This window comes from Anomalospiza imberbis, chromosome 8 (genome assembly GCF_031753505.1).
Source record: "Anomalospiza imberbis isolate Cuckoo-Finch-1a 21T00152 chromosome 8, ASM3175350v1, whole genome shotgun sequence".
NCBI lineage: Eukaryota > Metazoa > Chordata > Aves > Passeriformes > Viduidae > Anomalospiza > Anomalospiza imberbis.
Window position 1 is genome coordinate 31,906,087 of NC_089688.1, and position 15,279 is coordinate 31,921,365.

The window sequence follows — 15,279 nt, forward strand, 5'->3', positions numbered from 1 at the left end:
TTCACTGTCCATTTTATCCTCTCCTTGCCTCCCCTTACTGACTCCCCCTCACACACATGTCCCAGGAAAGACCTGGCCCATCCTATGCACTACAGGAATTAAAAAGAAATAACAAACCAAACCCCTTAAGAATTGCATTATTGAACAGGTGGCAAGATTGCAGGAAAATAAACAAATATGTGGCAAGTAAACACTGATGCATCTGAGGAGTTTCATCAAGCCTGGGGAAAGCACCAAAGGAGATGAGCCAAAGGAAATCCTGATTTCAGCTAAACACAGACAAATGTTGGATTGTGCAGAGATCAAACACTGGGAGATCTGTGAAATACAGAACAAATGTGCTCTGAGCCCCACTCTGAGCACTGCCATACAAATAAACATCACTCCTTTATTTTCTAAATACATTCAGAATTGAGGTATGGCTCTACAAGGACTACAAGTTTACGTATTGTAGATCAAATCAAAACAATTACAAACTTCACTGTGGCAGATTTGGGCTACACTGAGGAGGTTATTGGGCACTTCAGCCCTGTAAATCTCTTGATGATGAATTTTTGCCTGTAGTCAGACCCCAGACTCTGAAGGGATCTGCCCCACAGATGGCAGCTGAGGTTCCATATTTCAAACTATTAAAAGCCTCATAAAAGAAAAACATTGATGTTAACAAGACTCTTTCCAGTGATTTGAATGGGCTTTGGACAGAGGCCTATACAAACAAGGACAGAATTAGAAAATGGAAATCTGTTTGTATACACAAAACCTGTCAATCCAACTGTTTGCCTTCCAAGGATGGCCTAGTACCACTTAATTTATGGGGAATTTAAAGGGCAAAGAGGCAGATTGATACTTTCAACTTTGACCTGAATTGCCTATTTGCAAATATTAATTCTAATATTTAAGCAAAAAATTGCAAACCCACTGGCCACAGTTGGGTTTCTTTCTGCATTAATATTTCACAGAGTGCAAATATCTATATTCTGGCCACCTTCAGTAATTAGCTGAAATAAATGGACTGTGTGTCGTCTGTTTAGTGCCATGTCCTTGAGACTGCTCTGTTTGATTTCCACTTTGATTCAAAGCTGGAGTTGATCAGGACCAGCTGCTCAGCCAAAGGGCACATCACACATTCCCATTCCTCCTCCTTCCCCATCCCAGCTCCCAGCCAGGCTATTGTTTGTTACAACTAATTAATCCCACATGTCCTGGCTGCCAGTGAGCCTCACAAACCCCAAATTTCGGTATTTACTGCATGTCCAATAAATTAATTCCACCTCTGGAGAGATGCATAAACACAGTTGTGTACATATAAGCACAAGACACACTCTTACCCAGCCAGATTTGTGGTTATTATTATTATTGATATCTGTTTGACAGCTGCTGTTATTATTTCTAGCTGGCCTCCTAACATCCAGATGTGAGTGAATATAGGTATGTATTAGTATTTCAACATGTCTGTGAGGGCCAGATTGTCAGATCTTCATTCCAAGCTGATCCCTGGTGACATGGGGACATGGCACTAAGCATCAGAGTTCCTGCCCCGGCAGGACCTTGCCCTTGCCTGCCTCTGGGTGAGGAGAAAAGAGAAATTTTAAATATTACAGCCAGGACTTTTAACACTGCAGCTCAAACTGCCTGACACTTCCTGCTGGAACCCTCCTGTTTTCACTCCCATCTGTAACAAGTGGTGACCATTCTCCTCACTGGGTATTCACCTCAGGGTTTATGATGCCTCTTGCAGTTAAAATTGTTCAGCTGCTCCCAGGGAAATCCACTGAATTTGCCCAGATAAATAAGTCCAGTTTGCTGAGTTGATGCCCATCACCCATGTCCTGGATCAAGGAGGAGTTTGGTGGAGGAGATCAGTTGCTTGTTGCACCTCTGGTTGTTTTTTTAAAAGCTCACAGGCTTTGAAACCTTTTATTGCACATGGCTGGTGAAAGCTTGGAAGCTCAGCTGTGTCCAAAGAGCCCAAACATGCTGTGGAAGGCGGGACTGAGCCATTTCCAGCTGCTTTTGGTGGTGCCCCACGAGCCTCTCCCCCTGTGCTCAGTGCAGCAGGTGGGGAACGAGGACAATGCCGGTCTGTAAAGACAAATAAACTTTGCCCTCATGGATTGGATTATCTTCTCATCACTGTCATGTTTGGAGCAAGTGTGAATCCCCAAGTGCTGGGAAAACTGGGAAAAAGCCAACGGGGAAGGTGAAAGCAGAGATGAACCACAGAACATCCCACCACAGGATGGACATCTTGATTGTCTCCACCACAATGAGGAATCAAAAACCTAATTACAGAGCTTTAATATCCAAGTGTTTCCCATGGTCATGAATTTACTGAATGGTTTGGGTTGGGAAGGATCTTAAAACATCATCCAGTCCATTCCACTATCCCAGGGTGCTCCAAGCCCTATCCAACATCCCTTGGACACTTCCAGAGATGCAGGGGCAGCCACAGCTTCTCTGGGCACCTGTGCCAGGGCCTGCCCACCCTCCCAGGAAACAATTCCTTCCCAAAATCCCATCCAACCCTGTCCTCTGGCAGTGGGAAGTGGTTCCCCCTTGTCCTGTCATAATCCACCTGATTCAGTCTGTGGAGGTGGAAAGCAGAGCCTTTTTCCTTCATTTAAAAAACCAAACCAACGACACATCGGAACAAGAACATTCTCAGAAGATCTCTTGCAGACTGCAATGGCCATACTGAGATAATGAATCTTGAGATGGTGCAGGCAGTGTCATCCCCTTGGGAAGCTGCTGGACCCCGAGGGCACAGGGACGCGGATGTTTTGTGTCTCTGCTCCCCAGACAAGGTGCATCTGCCACCACCCTTGACTTCTGCCTGGAGTTACCCCGACAAGCCACTCTGCCTGCCCCACAAGTGGTTCTAGAAATGTTAGGTGTTGGAAATTGCATTTTCTTATCACTATTTATTAGTATAAAAGCCCATATTTTTGCTGCACAAATGCTAATTAATTTCTATTAGTGTTAACATGAAATTTCAAATATTTTGTTTGCTGTCTGCTGGATGTCACGGGACAAAGTTAAAGCCACTCTACAACCCCTGATCCCCTGTTTTGCTGTACTGATGGTTTTAAATCACAGATTTTGTGCCATATGCCCCAGTCATTAACCTGAAGTTTCCTCCTGAAGTAAAGGGAAGTTCAGCTGTAGGGGAGTGAGATCTGGCCCCAAATTTTACAACTCTAAACTTCATGGACCAAACTCACTCCTAAGTATCCCAAACCAGTAAAGTACCTACCAGTCAGTCAGGGAACACAGAAAGGGATTACTCTTTCGGGGTGGTGCAATTAGGTGTTAACGGGAACAAGTGGGTGCTAAAAGCTGATCAAGTTTCTGCAAACTTTAGAAAACGGAATTAAGGGTGGCTGTTTTATTATAAGGCCGTTTTGTTGCTGTTTAATTTCTTTACTTAACTGGTCGATAATTGAGCTTGTTAGGGCTTAGTCTTTTCCAGGAAGATCTCTGTTTACATATCTTCCTCTGGAGGGCTTAAAAGTGAAATCTCAGAGAAATTCACAGGTTTGGAAGTGAAATTAATTCAGAAGCCTGTCTTAGATTAAAGTGACAAAGGGTAAGGTGAGATGTCACTATCTATAATCACCTTTTACTATGAAATCTGTCTCTGTTCTTTTGCTTATAGAACAGCAGCTTTCACAGCAAGCCAGTTGCCAAGTGTAATTAAGAATAATTAAGAAGGAAAAGTCCGCAGACTAGCCAGAGTACAGCAGAATTACTACATTCCGACTCTTTAACTCTTTCCCTTTCAAGTAAAGAGACTGTTTCAAAGTATGTAAAAGTTCTGCAGGGCTGTTCTGTGCGATATTAAAATTTCATGTGTTGTCATCATCATCACCACAACCGCATTTATTGTTATTATTACCAAGACTGCCATTAACTGGATATTCATTAATGCTAAAAGTCGCAGTCAGCGTGAGATTCAGCAGGCTCCAGACTCTGGAGGAGAGGGTGGAAAGTTACCTGGTGGCGTTTCAAGAATGGATTTTCCTTTTTTGTTGTTTTTCTTCTGTTTTAACTCCTTCCTGCTCGGTTTGAACCCTGGGTGCTCCTCTGTCTCAGCAGCACGGATAGGTCCTTCCTGTCCGGGTTGCTCCGTGAAAGGAAAGAACTCTTCCCCAGGATATGGAAAGGAGTAATAATGATCCCTGTTGGTAATTTCCTGCAGGTAATAATCCTGATCGTCCATGGGCACAGCCCGGGACACATCCCCCAGCAGTGCCAGCCCAAAGGTGCAGAGAGCGAGGCAGAGCCCAGAATGGCCACGGGCGATCATCGCTGGCTTTCGCAGGAGTCTTGGAACTTTATTTGGAGAGAGGGCAAAGAGAGTTTGGGCAGCTGGAACAGCGCTCCGGGAGCGGCGAGGGATGGAGCCCGAGCCGGGACGGGGCTGCGGGGAGGGGGCAGAGCGGCGCCGCCGGACACTCGGACACACGGACACACGGACACACAGGCACTCGGACACACGGACACTCGGACACACCCACACTGGGACACACGGACACACAGACACTCGCACACACAGACACTCGCACACACGGACACTCGGACACACGGACACACCCACACTAGGACGCACGGACACTCGGACACACGGACACACCCACACTAGGACGCACGGACACTCGGACAGTCGCACATACGGACACACAGACACTCGGACACACGGACACTCGGACACACGGACACTCGGACAGTTGGAGCCTCGCACACACGGACACACGGACACTCGCACACACGGACACTCGCACACACGGACACTCGGACACTCAGACACACGGACACTCGGACACTCGCACACACGGACACACAGACACTCGGACAGACGGACACTCGCACACACGGACACACAGACACTCGGACACACGGACACTCGCACACACGGACACTCGGACACTCAGACACACGGACACTCGGACACACGGACACACAGACACTCGGACGCACGGACACTCGCACACACGGACACACGGACACTCGCACACACGGACACTCGGACACTCGCACACACGGACGCTCGGACACACAGACACTCGGACACACGGACACTCGCACACACGGACGCTCGGACACACAGACACTCGGACACACGGACGCTCGGACACACGGACACACAGACACTCGGACACACGGACACACGGACACACGGCCACACAGACACTCGGACGCACGGACACACAGACACTCGGACGCACGGACACTCGGACACACGGACACTCGCACACACGGACACTCGCACACACGGACGCTCGGACGCTCGGACACACGGACACACAGACACTCGGGCGCTCGGACGCTCGGACACACGCACAGTCGGAGCCCCGGACGCTCGCCCCGCAGGCGGGATGCCCACTGGCCGCTCTCCTGCCCTGCCCGCCGCTCTCGGAGCCGCTCTCTCCCGAGTTTCCCGAGTTACGCGACAGTTCCCGCTCCGTGCCCGGACTCCTCACTCCTCCTGCGCGCAGCTCATCCAAGAGAGCGCTTATTCCAAGGAAAGGCAACTTGGCAGGCAGCCTTCTCCTCCCAGCCCGTGGCCAAAGTGTTTCCCTCCCCCGGGAGATGGGGGTGGGCGCGCAGAGCCCGTGCCTGGCGGGGGTCATCTGCTGGCACTGCCACCCTGGGCACGCAGGGGATACGGGGGATGCGGGACCGGGGCAAATAGTCCTCATTCCACACAAGTTATTCCCTTTTGCGGTGCCTTTTTTCCCCTGTTTTGACTTTTACAAAGTAGGATCCATCTCAGTCTCCCTTCTTTACATTGGTTTACACCAATATGGCAACAAAATTTCTGTATAACTTCATTTATAGATCTAAAACTGTATTTTACTTTATAGATCTAAAACTATATTTTAGTTTATAGATCTAAAACTATATTTAATATATATATAGTTATATTTGTTTATAGAACTTATAGTAACTTATAGCAACTTTATAGTAACTTATAGTTTATTGTTCAAATAATATAGTTTAAATCCTATAGCTTTAGGTAAATTTATACATTGCAGTTGCTTATTATTGTATAGCAAGTTATCTATAACTAATACAACTCAACACATATCATGTGCCAAGTTATAAGAGGCTTCTCCTGGGGTACTTGGCAGCTCCATGGATTCAGCCCAGCTGAAAACCAGGAAGAGCATGGCTCATCTCTGGCCCTTTTTCTCACTGGTTTTGGGATAATCCTGATATTTGCTCCCCCTGAAACATCTTCCCAGCAGACCAGGATATTTTGTGCTACACACACGCAAGCCAGTGTCGTTAATGAAATCAATTTGTCTGAGAGCAAAATCTTATCTTTCATCTTTCTCATACCTCTAAAATAACCTTCAGTGCTGAAGGAAATGTGCAACAGTTGGCTCCCATGAAATATGAATTCTTACTCCTGTGTTGAAAATACCATCTTATATTTTCATCATGAATATTGTATTTCTTGCCAGGGTCCAGTCAGCTGGGAGAAAGCATCACATCTGTTACCCCAGTCTTTATTTTGGCTTTGTGCTTGCATTTTTTGTGTGTTTCTCATAATTTTAATACCATAATAAGCATCACTTCATGTCTTGGTACCTGTATCTTTTGATATATTTTGTTTCCAGGCTGTGGGTGATCCTGTCCCATATATGCAATGATCATCCTTGCTTTCTTAGTTGCTATCCCAAAAGGAATGTAGTGATTATGTTGTGTCTGTTGTCCTGCCTTTTATAAAAATGCAGCTGTATTTTATCCTTAAATTTACTTTTTTTTTTTTTCATTTAAATCTGAAAACGATGCAACTTTCTATTTCAAATATAGGAAGTTTTGGTTTTTAAAACTAGAAGAAAATGTACTTTTCTTTTTCACTGCTTTGCTGAATTTTATATATATACATAAATAAACTTTGCTTGTTGAAAAGCTGCTTCCCATCAAACTTTCAGGTCCTTTTATCTGTAATAGATGGCTTTGCCACCTCTGCCTCTGGGAGCAGTATGGGAGCAGGCTGAATATCCTGGAAATCCCCTCTTAGTGATTTCACAAATATTCTGAATTCATTTTCCCTTTCCATAGTCCTCTCCCTCCTTGGTCCTGATTTCTGAGGGCAGAGCACAAGCTACAGAAAATGTGTTTAATTTTGCTGCCATTTGCAGCACAGCCACTCTTCCGAAAGCATTATAAATATTCACATACCTAGAGAAGTAGTAGAAAAATAAACTATTCCATGATGTCAGTGAGGACTTGGCTGTTTGGAAACTAAAGGAGCTTCAGCTGCAGATCATTATTTAACTTGCTGGAGTGTTTAAAGATGGACAGAGAGGTGAGTATTAACATTTTCAAGCACAACAAGAAGCATTTTCACAAAATACAAAGTTGAGTGCACTTTAATTTAAGACCTGAGGAATGTGATTTGGGGGAATTTTGCCTTCCACTGGGAAGAACTTTGCAGGACATGAGGCAGAACTAAACCCATTGCTGCTCCTCCTCCAGTCAACACAAATAACTCCCTCTTTTCTCTCTGTCTGCAATTACCCTTCAGAAAGATTAATTCAACAATACCTATTCCAGAGTATCAACCTGTGCAAATAACCAGCTCCCCTGTATTTCTCTTTTGGGGTTTTTAATACTTACTGTGGGTGTGGGTATGCATTCACTGCTTCCCCTTCCACACCCAACTCTCTTTTTGGGATGTGCATGCATTCAGCCAGCTGAGACTACACAAAATCTGTCCCTAGGCACAATTTTGATCTACTTCACCATAAAATGTTTTTACTACTTTTTTATCTGTCAGCATCCTAGAAACAACTTACAGGAAAGGAGGTTTTTCTTCTAAGAGTGGCACAGAAGTATGAAGATCACTGAGGGCTCAGATGTTTTGGGCCTAAGGGCTGTTTGTTTTCTTTTGCCTGGGAAATATCAAAATAGCTTATAAAAACCTGCTGTTGATGTGGAAGGAGATAAAGCAAACTGAGATTTTTGTAGAAAACAACTGTAACTAGCATCACCCTCCCTCCCTGAAATGATGCCAGTGAGACTGCAGAAGTCATTCCACACTTTGCTTTAAATGTTTGTCCTGCTGCAGTGAGACACAACATGCTGGGGTCTGCAAATGAGCGGGGTTTCCCTCTCTGTTCCCAAGAAGGATTTATTTGGAAGATGATGGTTTGCTCTCTAAGCTGGGCTAATTTCAACAACACTTCTGGAAAAAGAGGCACTCCCAGCTCTTCCTTGTTCCTGCCACTCTCCCTGCCAGGTTTAGGGTGGATATTAAGGGAGGTTTCATCATGGAAAAGGTGATCAAGCATTGGAGCTGCCCAGAGCAGTGGTGGAGTCCCCATCCCTGGAAAGAGTTAAAAGCTGTGTGGATGTGGCACTGGGGGACATGTGTGGGATTAGCAGGTTAATAGATAGACTTAATGATCTTAGAGATGTTTTCCAACCTAAATGACTCTGGAAAATGCAGATTCAGAAATGCTTTTCACTGAGGAGAAAGTAAAGTTGTACCTGTAAGCACAGTCCTTGCTGAGGATCTTAATTTGGATTCATACCCCACAATCAGTGACCACACGCTTAGGTTTAACTCAAACAGCTCAGTGACTCCTGCAACTTCTCATTTGGAAAACCATTTTTTAGTTGGAGCAAAGCTTCATGGTTGGAAAAAAAAAAAAAAAAAGACAAAAAACCAGGCATCTCTGTTTTCCTTGCCATTCCAGGGTAACTTTCTGAGGTAGCACATAAGGTTTCTATATGCTTTGGCAATAAAATGACTCTAAAAATAACTTTCCTCCTGAACACCAGTGAAGTTTCTGTTCCTTTATACTTCAGCTCTGTAGTAAATCATGAAGCACAGAATGGAGCAAGAAAAGAGAATTACACTTTCCAAAGTCATTTTCTTTGCTGCATAAAGCATTTATCCCTGCTGTCAACAAGGTCAAACCATCTCAGAGGAAATGGAAACCTAAAAATGACACTGGGAAATACAAAGGAAACTGCATTGAACATTTATGTGGCTCTTTGATGCCTGTTTCTTGCACGTGTAACAGAGACAGGTACTAAGGTTCTGCTCACCTGCACACCCTGAGTATCATGGACTTTAAAGCCCTGTTTGCACTTGTTGATGAGGCAGATCCTTAAAAGAGTGGTTCTTACCACAGGAAAAAAATGACTGGAAACATAAGCAAGCTCTTACATGGAGACATTTTACTCAGTTTTGAGATGCATTTAACTTTAAAGGGAATATAATTATTTTACCAGGTGAGGGATGCCAAATATACCCAGAATCTCAACATTTGTCTCTGAACATATCAAATAACGGTACAAAATATCATCCTGAGCAGGTTGCTGTTCCCTTTGGGCAAACAGATTTTAAAATAAACTGATGCCATTAATGAAGGCAATTATTTCCTTCAGCAGTTGTTTATGTGAACTGGTTAGAAATGCAGTGTGCATCCTGGCTGGGGAATTTATCCCAGTTCATTCTCCCTAACTTTTTCTCCTAAGAACAACATGACCTTCAGATAATCATTCAGCATATTGCCTTTGTGCCTGTGTCTGGAGAAGGATCTCAGATTGCCATGGAAACAAAAGTTCCTTGTTCTCTTACACTTCCCCATGCTGTGATATCATTTTCACTATATGAACCCTTTTCCAAGCTAGAAATGGAATTGTGGGATTTTCCTGTTTTGAACACCTCAAAGTGATGGATCAGTTCATGGTGCAAATGCTGTGAATGCCAAGCAGAGACTGCACCCACCATGTCCTAGATTGAGAAACCAAAACACACCATCATCATTATTTGGGGATATTTACATCAGATCCATCTGCATCAGCCCCATTCTGCTGGAGAAATGAAAATTCTCTACCTACACTTTCCCAGAGTTTTCTTTACTTTTTCCTTCTGTGCTGAACACATGAGAAGAAACAGAATTTTAAGAAAGGCAAAGTTAACCTGTGACATAAACAAAGCCAGAAAAGGAATTTCTGGCATTTTTGCGGAGAACATAATAGGTTTTTGGGGTTTTTTTATTATTATGGTAACTACATTTCTTCATGCCCCAGAATGTCTGTAGATTTTGTGTTAACAACACATTGCCCTGGCATTTGGCAATGACTGCTGGGCCAAAGCCTGCAGGGATATCACTAGGAAAGGGCCTGGAGATGCAGCCTTGGGATTAAAAATTCTCTAATGCTAGCACTACAAAAAGGAGAACTAATATTTTGTTTTTTTCTAATACTATTTGTGTTTTGTTGATTCATCACCATTGGAAAGACTGTAGCTCTGCACTGGTCAATGGTTTAGAGTTGTCTGCATTGTCCAAAAATGGGCAAGTTTAATGCATAAATTTTATTTTAACTGTAAAACCGAGACAGCACTGAGACAACAGAGATGAATGGATGACAGTGGTTATATGGAACAGTTGGAGAAAATGGGTTGAAATTCTCCTGCTGTGCTCACAGCTCGTCTGGAACGTCCCTTTTTGGTTCACTTGGATGAAAACAGCCACTTCCAGCAAGTCCCCATGGACATCATCTACCTGCCAACATCTGAATCCCAAAAAGTAACGACTCTCACATTTCAGTCTGGTATTTCCTGGACTGAAATTGCTGCACATGTGCCATGTGGAGTGTGAGCAGCATGTTTAACACATCCCAGGCAGCAGCAGGAAAATGCAGTGTGGAGTTTGTCTGAAAGGTCATTTTTTCCTGGGATTTCTTCAATATCTGCAGCCTAAGAGTAGCCTGAGAAGCCGTGGATGAAGGTCCCGTGGGAACTGAAGATGGCACGTAAATGTAGAAATATTTGTTATGCTCAATGTGAGAGCTGGCAAACACATCATCAGAGAGTAGTCATTAAATTCTGTATTTAAAGATTGTGTTTTAAAGACAGAAGAGTCAGGAATTATTCCTTTCAGGTACAAGCAGTATTCATGGCTGGGATTACTTTGGGTGAAGAAATATTTAATGTAATGCAATATTTTCATATGATAACAATGTCTCTGCATAGCTTAATTCCAACCCAGACTGATTAATTTAGTAACGTTTAAAGCCAATATTTAAAGACCTAATTTTATCTTCATAATCACATATTTTTGACAATATACTGAAGGTACCTTCCACAGTTCATTCACTTATGAAAACAGTGAAAATGCAAGAATTAATGTGAAAGGAAGGCAATGAAATGAGTTTTCACTTGTCACACAGAGATTCATGTCAGACTTACATTACCGGATATGCCAATATAATTTCACAGCTGTGTAATAAACTTGTTTTTACTAAACTTGTAGCCATTTAAAAAGGGCTTGTGCCAGCATGCTGGACAAGGCTATTTGAGAAGTGAAATTATAGGATTTAAAGGCACAGTGAAGTTCTAATGCTATGCAGATTCTTGCTAATAGGTGGCATAGCATAAATTATAATGTTTCACTGTTTGAAAAGCACTAATATATTTTTCCACACAGGACTTCACACTAATTTTGCCAAAAAAAAGCAGTCTAGAAAAATTACCTTGCATTTTAAAATTTATCCAAAGTAAATTTTTTTCCAAAAAGCATAGAACAGCTTAGGTTGAAAGAGATTTTTGTGATCTCAGCATCTCCATTTTTTAACCTTCTTTGTATGTTTAAGATCTCTTAAATCAGAGTCTACTTCTCTCAGTGGGGTTATATTTCACACTCATCAATGGGATCAACAGTGCTAGGGATACTACTGAGTCCAACAGTTTTACCCTCAAGAGTGTCATTATCATTTAGGTTACTGAATTTGGTTTTGGAAATACTGAAATTTAGCCAAATGCACCCCATAGTGCAGTTCAGATATGGTTTTGTTTGCTTCCTACAGGTTATGGCAAACTCAGTCCAAGCAAAACACCTTGGCCTCACTTGAGGCCAGATAAGCTTGTCAGCAGAGTGGGGAGTAATTTCCAGAACCATCCATCAGGGCTTAAATGGTTCTATCTCAGAAATAATGATAATATTTTTGAAAGGAAACCACTTGTGACTAAAAGGAAGAAGATCTGCTGGTTCCTTTGATCAGCACCTAGACAGGGGAGTTTCTTATTCCCTATTTATTGTTATAACTGGATTGATAACAAAGCTGGTAGGAAGCAATTTCAACATTTTCCTGATATTTTAGAGATGCTGTTACGTGCTTTTATTGTTTATGTCCTTCTCTTTCTCTCCTTCCCATGGTCCCTACACATTTGCTCTGGGAAGGGCCTCCTTTTATTGCTATTGTATGATACTCAGCATAGTGTGTCAGGGGAGAGGCTGAGCCCAGAGGCTGAGCGAGGACCAAGGTTCTCCTCCACATGGTGACGTGTGATAGAGCCAAGGAGGCTCCCAGTGCCACTTTCCCAGATTTCCACACAAATATTGCTACTGAGACCTCCCCCACGCTTGAGATTGTGTCGTGCTCTACGGCTCCTCTCTGTTCCTCAGTGCCCACAGGCTCAGGGCTCCACATCATGGGAGATTTCAGATTTGCAGTGGTTTGGAATGAGATCAGCGGAACTGCTGCAAGGCTGGCAGCCTGGGGAATGGGACATGTGTGGGAAATGCAAGCACAGAGAGCTCCCAAGGCCTCGAGCATACAAGCTCAGAGATGGATACAGTGCTTGACCTAAGACCTTGGAGAAGGCTTGGAGCTTTAGAACAGAATAGTGAAACAGACACAAAATAAGAATAAAAGTTTGTAGTTTAAGCAGAAATAAGTTTTAAGCAATTAGATATAGGCCTCATATAAGTGAACAAGTATGTTAAGCAAGATAGAAGATTTTCGAGTTTAACAATAGAACTTGTTATAGAGTTGATAAAAAGTAGAAGATGAAGCAGTAAGTTCCTGTAGAGTTATATGATTGGATAGAAAAAGACACATTGTGGTAAATGTGTAAAATGTAGCAATTAGCAATTGGTAATGAAGATGCTAGCGCGCTTTGTGGAAGGTGCTGATTGGAAAAGAAATTTATAAAAGACATTGTAACTAGAATTATAATGGCTTCTGGTGTGAGGCTTCTAATATATGGCTTCTAATGTGATGGTTTTGGATGGAACAACCTTACAGTCTCACCCTTCCATGAGACTGATTTTGCAATAACCCATCTTTTAAATGCCTCTTCAGTCAACCCCATCCCGAACAGACATCTGCAGGGCTGAGCCTGAGGTTGGCCTGGTGTTTGTGCAGGCCAATACCATCCCATAATCATCCTCCCCATCTCCTTTCACAGGTGGCTTGGAGCTGTAATAAATAGAACGTGATTTCTAAATAGAACCAAGCATTTTCAAATACATTCATCATCTGTGTTTTATTCACTCCAGACAGAATCCCAGCAGAAACTCACAAGATCTGGAGCCTCACAAGAGGCATTTGCAGGGAGTGTTACCAAAGGCCTCTGCCAGCAAACGAGCAAAGAATGAAAACGTGGCTCCCCTTTCTCCAGAGAACTTCATCATGGATTCACAAATTTTGGCTATTTAATGCTCAGTGACAGCTTTAGGTTTTAAGGGTACTTTTCATATATTTTAGATGAGAATACAGTCATATGAGGTCAAAATGTTTTATAAATTTTAGAAGTCGCTTGCAAACAGTCCTTTGAAAACTGGTCTTAACAAAAATGCCACACCCTTCCTACACATCTGGATCACCTCCAGCAAATCCAAACTGTTACAGAAGCATCATTTTTTCATTTTTTCTCCCTCAAGCCCCATGGAAGATCGTTTATTTAGTAGTTTCTCTGGAAATGCCTGTCCCATTGTGTTGCCCTGTCACCAAGCTGTCTGTCCGCTCATTTTCCCAGAAGTCTGTCCATCTGCAGTGCCCTCATCTCTAGTGATGCTGGAATTCCTGATGGATTTCATTTGAGCTGAATGGAAAAATCAAGATGGCAAATAAATGCCCTTCACATGTTATGAAAATCAGCTGAATAGTAAAAACACAGCCAAGTTAATAACCCCAGGGATGGAAAACTGTGTTGGTGAATTTAACAATTTTCTGTTTTCTTTTGTTTCTGAGCTGATTTCTCAATATACAGACAGCTGCAGACCAACCCAAGCACAGGAATTCTCTTGCAAAAATGAAAATTTGAGGGTGTGGAAGGGAGCCAAAGGTACTCGGGACAGGGTGACTGGAGATTTGAAGAAAAATTAAACTCAGAGAGATGCGCAGCCCTAGGCATTGAGTCCCTAGAGAAGAATCATAGAATCTATGGAATGGTTTGGGTTGGAAGGGACCTCAAAAATCATCTCATTCCATCCCCTGCCATGGCAAGGACACCTTCTACTATCCCAGGGTGCTCCAACCTGGCCTTGGGCACTGCCAGGGATCCAGGGGCACCACAGCTGCTCTGGGCACCCTGTGCCAGGGCCTGCCCACCCTCCCAGGGACCAATTCCTTCCCAACATCTCATCTAAATCTTCCCTCTGCCAGTTTTTCTTGTCCTATCATAACTTTTCCTTGTAATAAGTCACTTTTTGTCTTTTTTATAAGCCTCCTTTAAGTACTGCACTACACGTCTCTGGTGTATGATTTGCACAGCCCTCCCAAGGCTGACAGGCTGGGCAGGAGGGCAGAATGCCAAAAGCTCTTCCTGAGTGAGCTTCCAGACATGTAGGCAGCACATCAGCACTTGGAATGGAGCTTTAGAGGCATGTTTGGTTTAAATCTCATATATTCACCCCAAGTGCAAAGGGAGAAGGAAACTTCCCTCCCAATAACACAGCAGGGAGGAAGGATGCTATGTGCCTAGAAAGTTTTCTTCTGCTCTACCAGAAGTATCCACACCTTGATGGTGGAAAATAAGCTCCAAAAATCCTGCTGGAGGATCACTTATAGCTATTTTCTACATGGTTTGCTTCTGACTGTGATCCATCACACATACCAGACTAATGGATTGCAGTGCAGCAACCTTAGCTTCATCTTCCTTTATCTTGGAAAATCTGGGTAATGGCATTAAGTGTATTTTTCCATAAATAATTTACAGGAGGAGACCAACCTTGTAATTGCAATGGAAAATATTTATTTCTTGTTATTTTGCCCAATCATGTGCAAATTCCTCCTGCTTACTTGTCTAAGACTGCTACAAAAGAAAAAAAATACTTAAAAGGCAATGTTTAAAATACCCTGGAAAACACCAGAAGCTTAAAACAAGCCAGTAGGGTAGCAAAAGGCAAAGTAAGACAGTAAATTCCAGACCGACAGCCAAATTCCACAGTTAAACTGGGGAAAAAAAATTCCTTGCAATTTCTAACATTTCAACTTCCTGTATTTCAATTCTTTTTAGCATTTCTG

At 43.1% G+C, this 15,279-nt stretch overlaps 1 protein-coding gene across 1 annotated transcript in view; it reads right to left on the reverse strand.

Moving 5' to 3' along the window:
• Positions 1-4,322, reverse strand: part of CPXM2 (carboxypeptidase X, M14 family member 2) — a 68,501-nt gene extending 64,179 nt beyond the window's left edge. Inside the window, exon 1 of the mRNA XM_068198277.1 lies at positions 3,994-4,322. Within this exon, the coding sequence (XP_068054378.1) occupies positions 3,994-4,306 (313 nt within the window). The 5' untranslated portion in view covers positions 4,307-4,322. The remainder of the gene's footprint in view (positions 1-3,993) is intronic.
• Between the last annotated feature and the right edge of the window lie 10,957 nt (positions 4,323-15,279).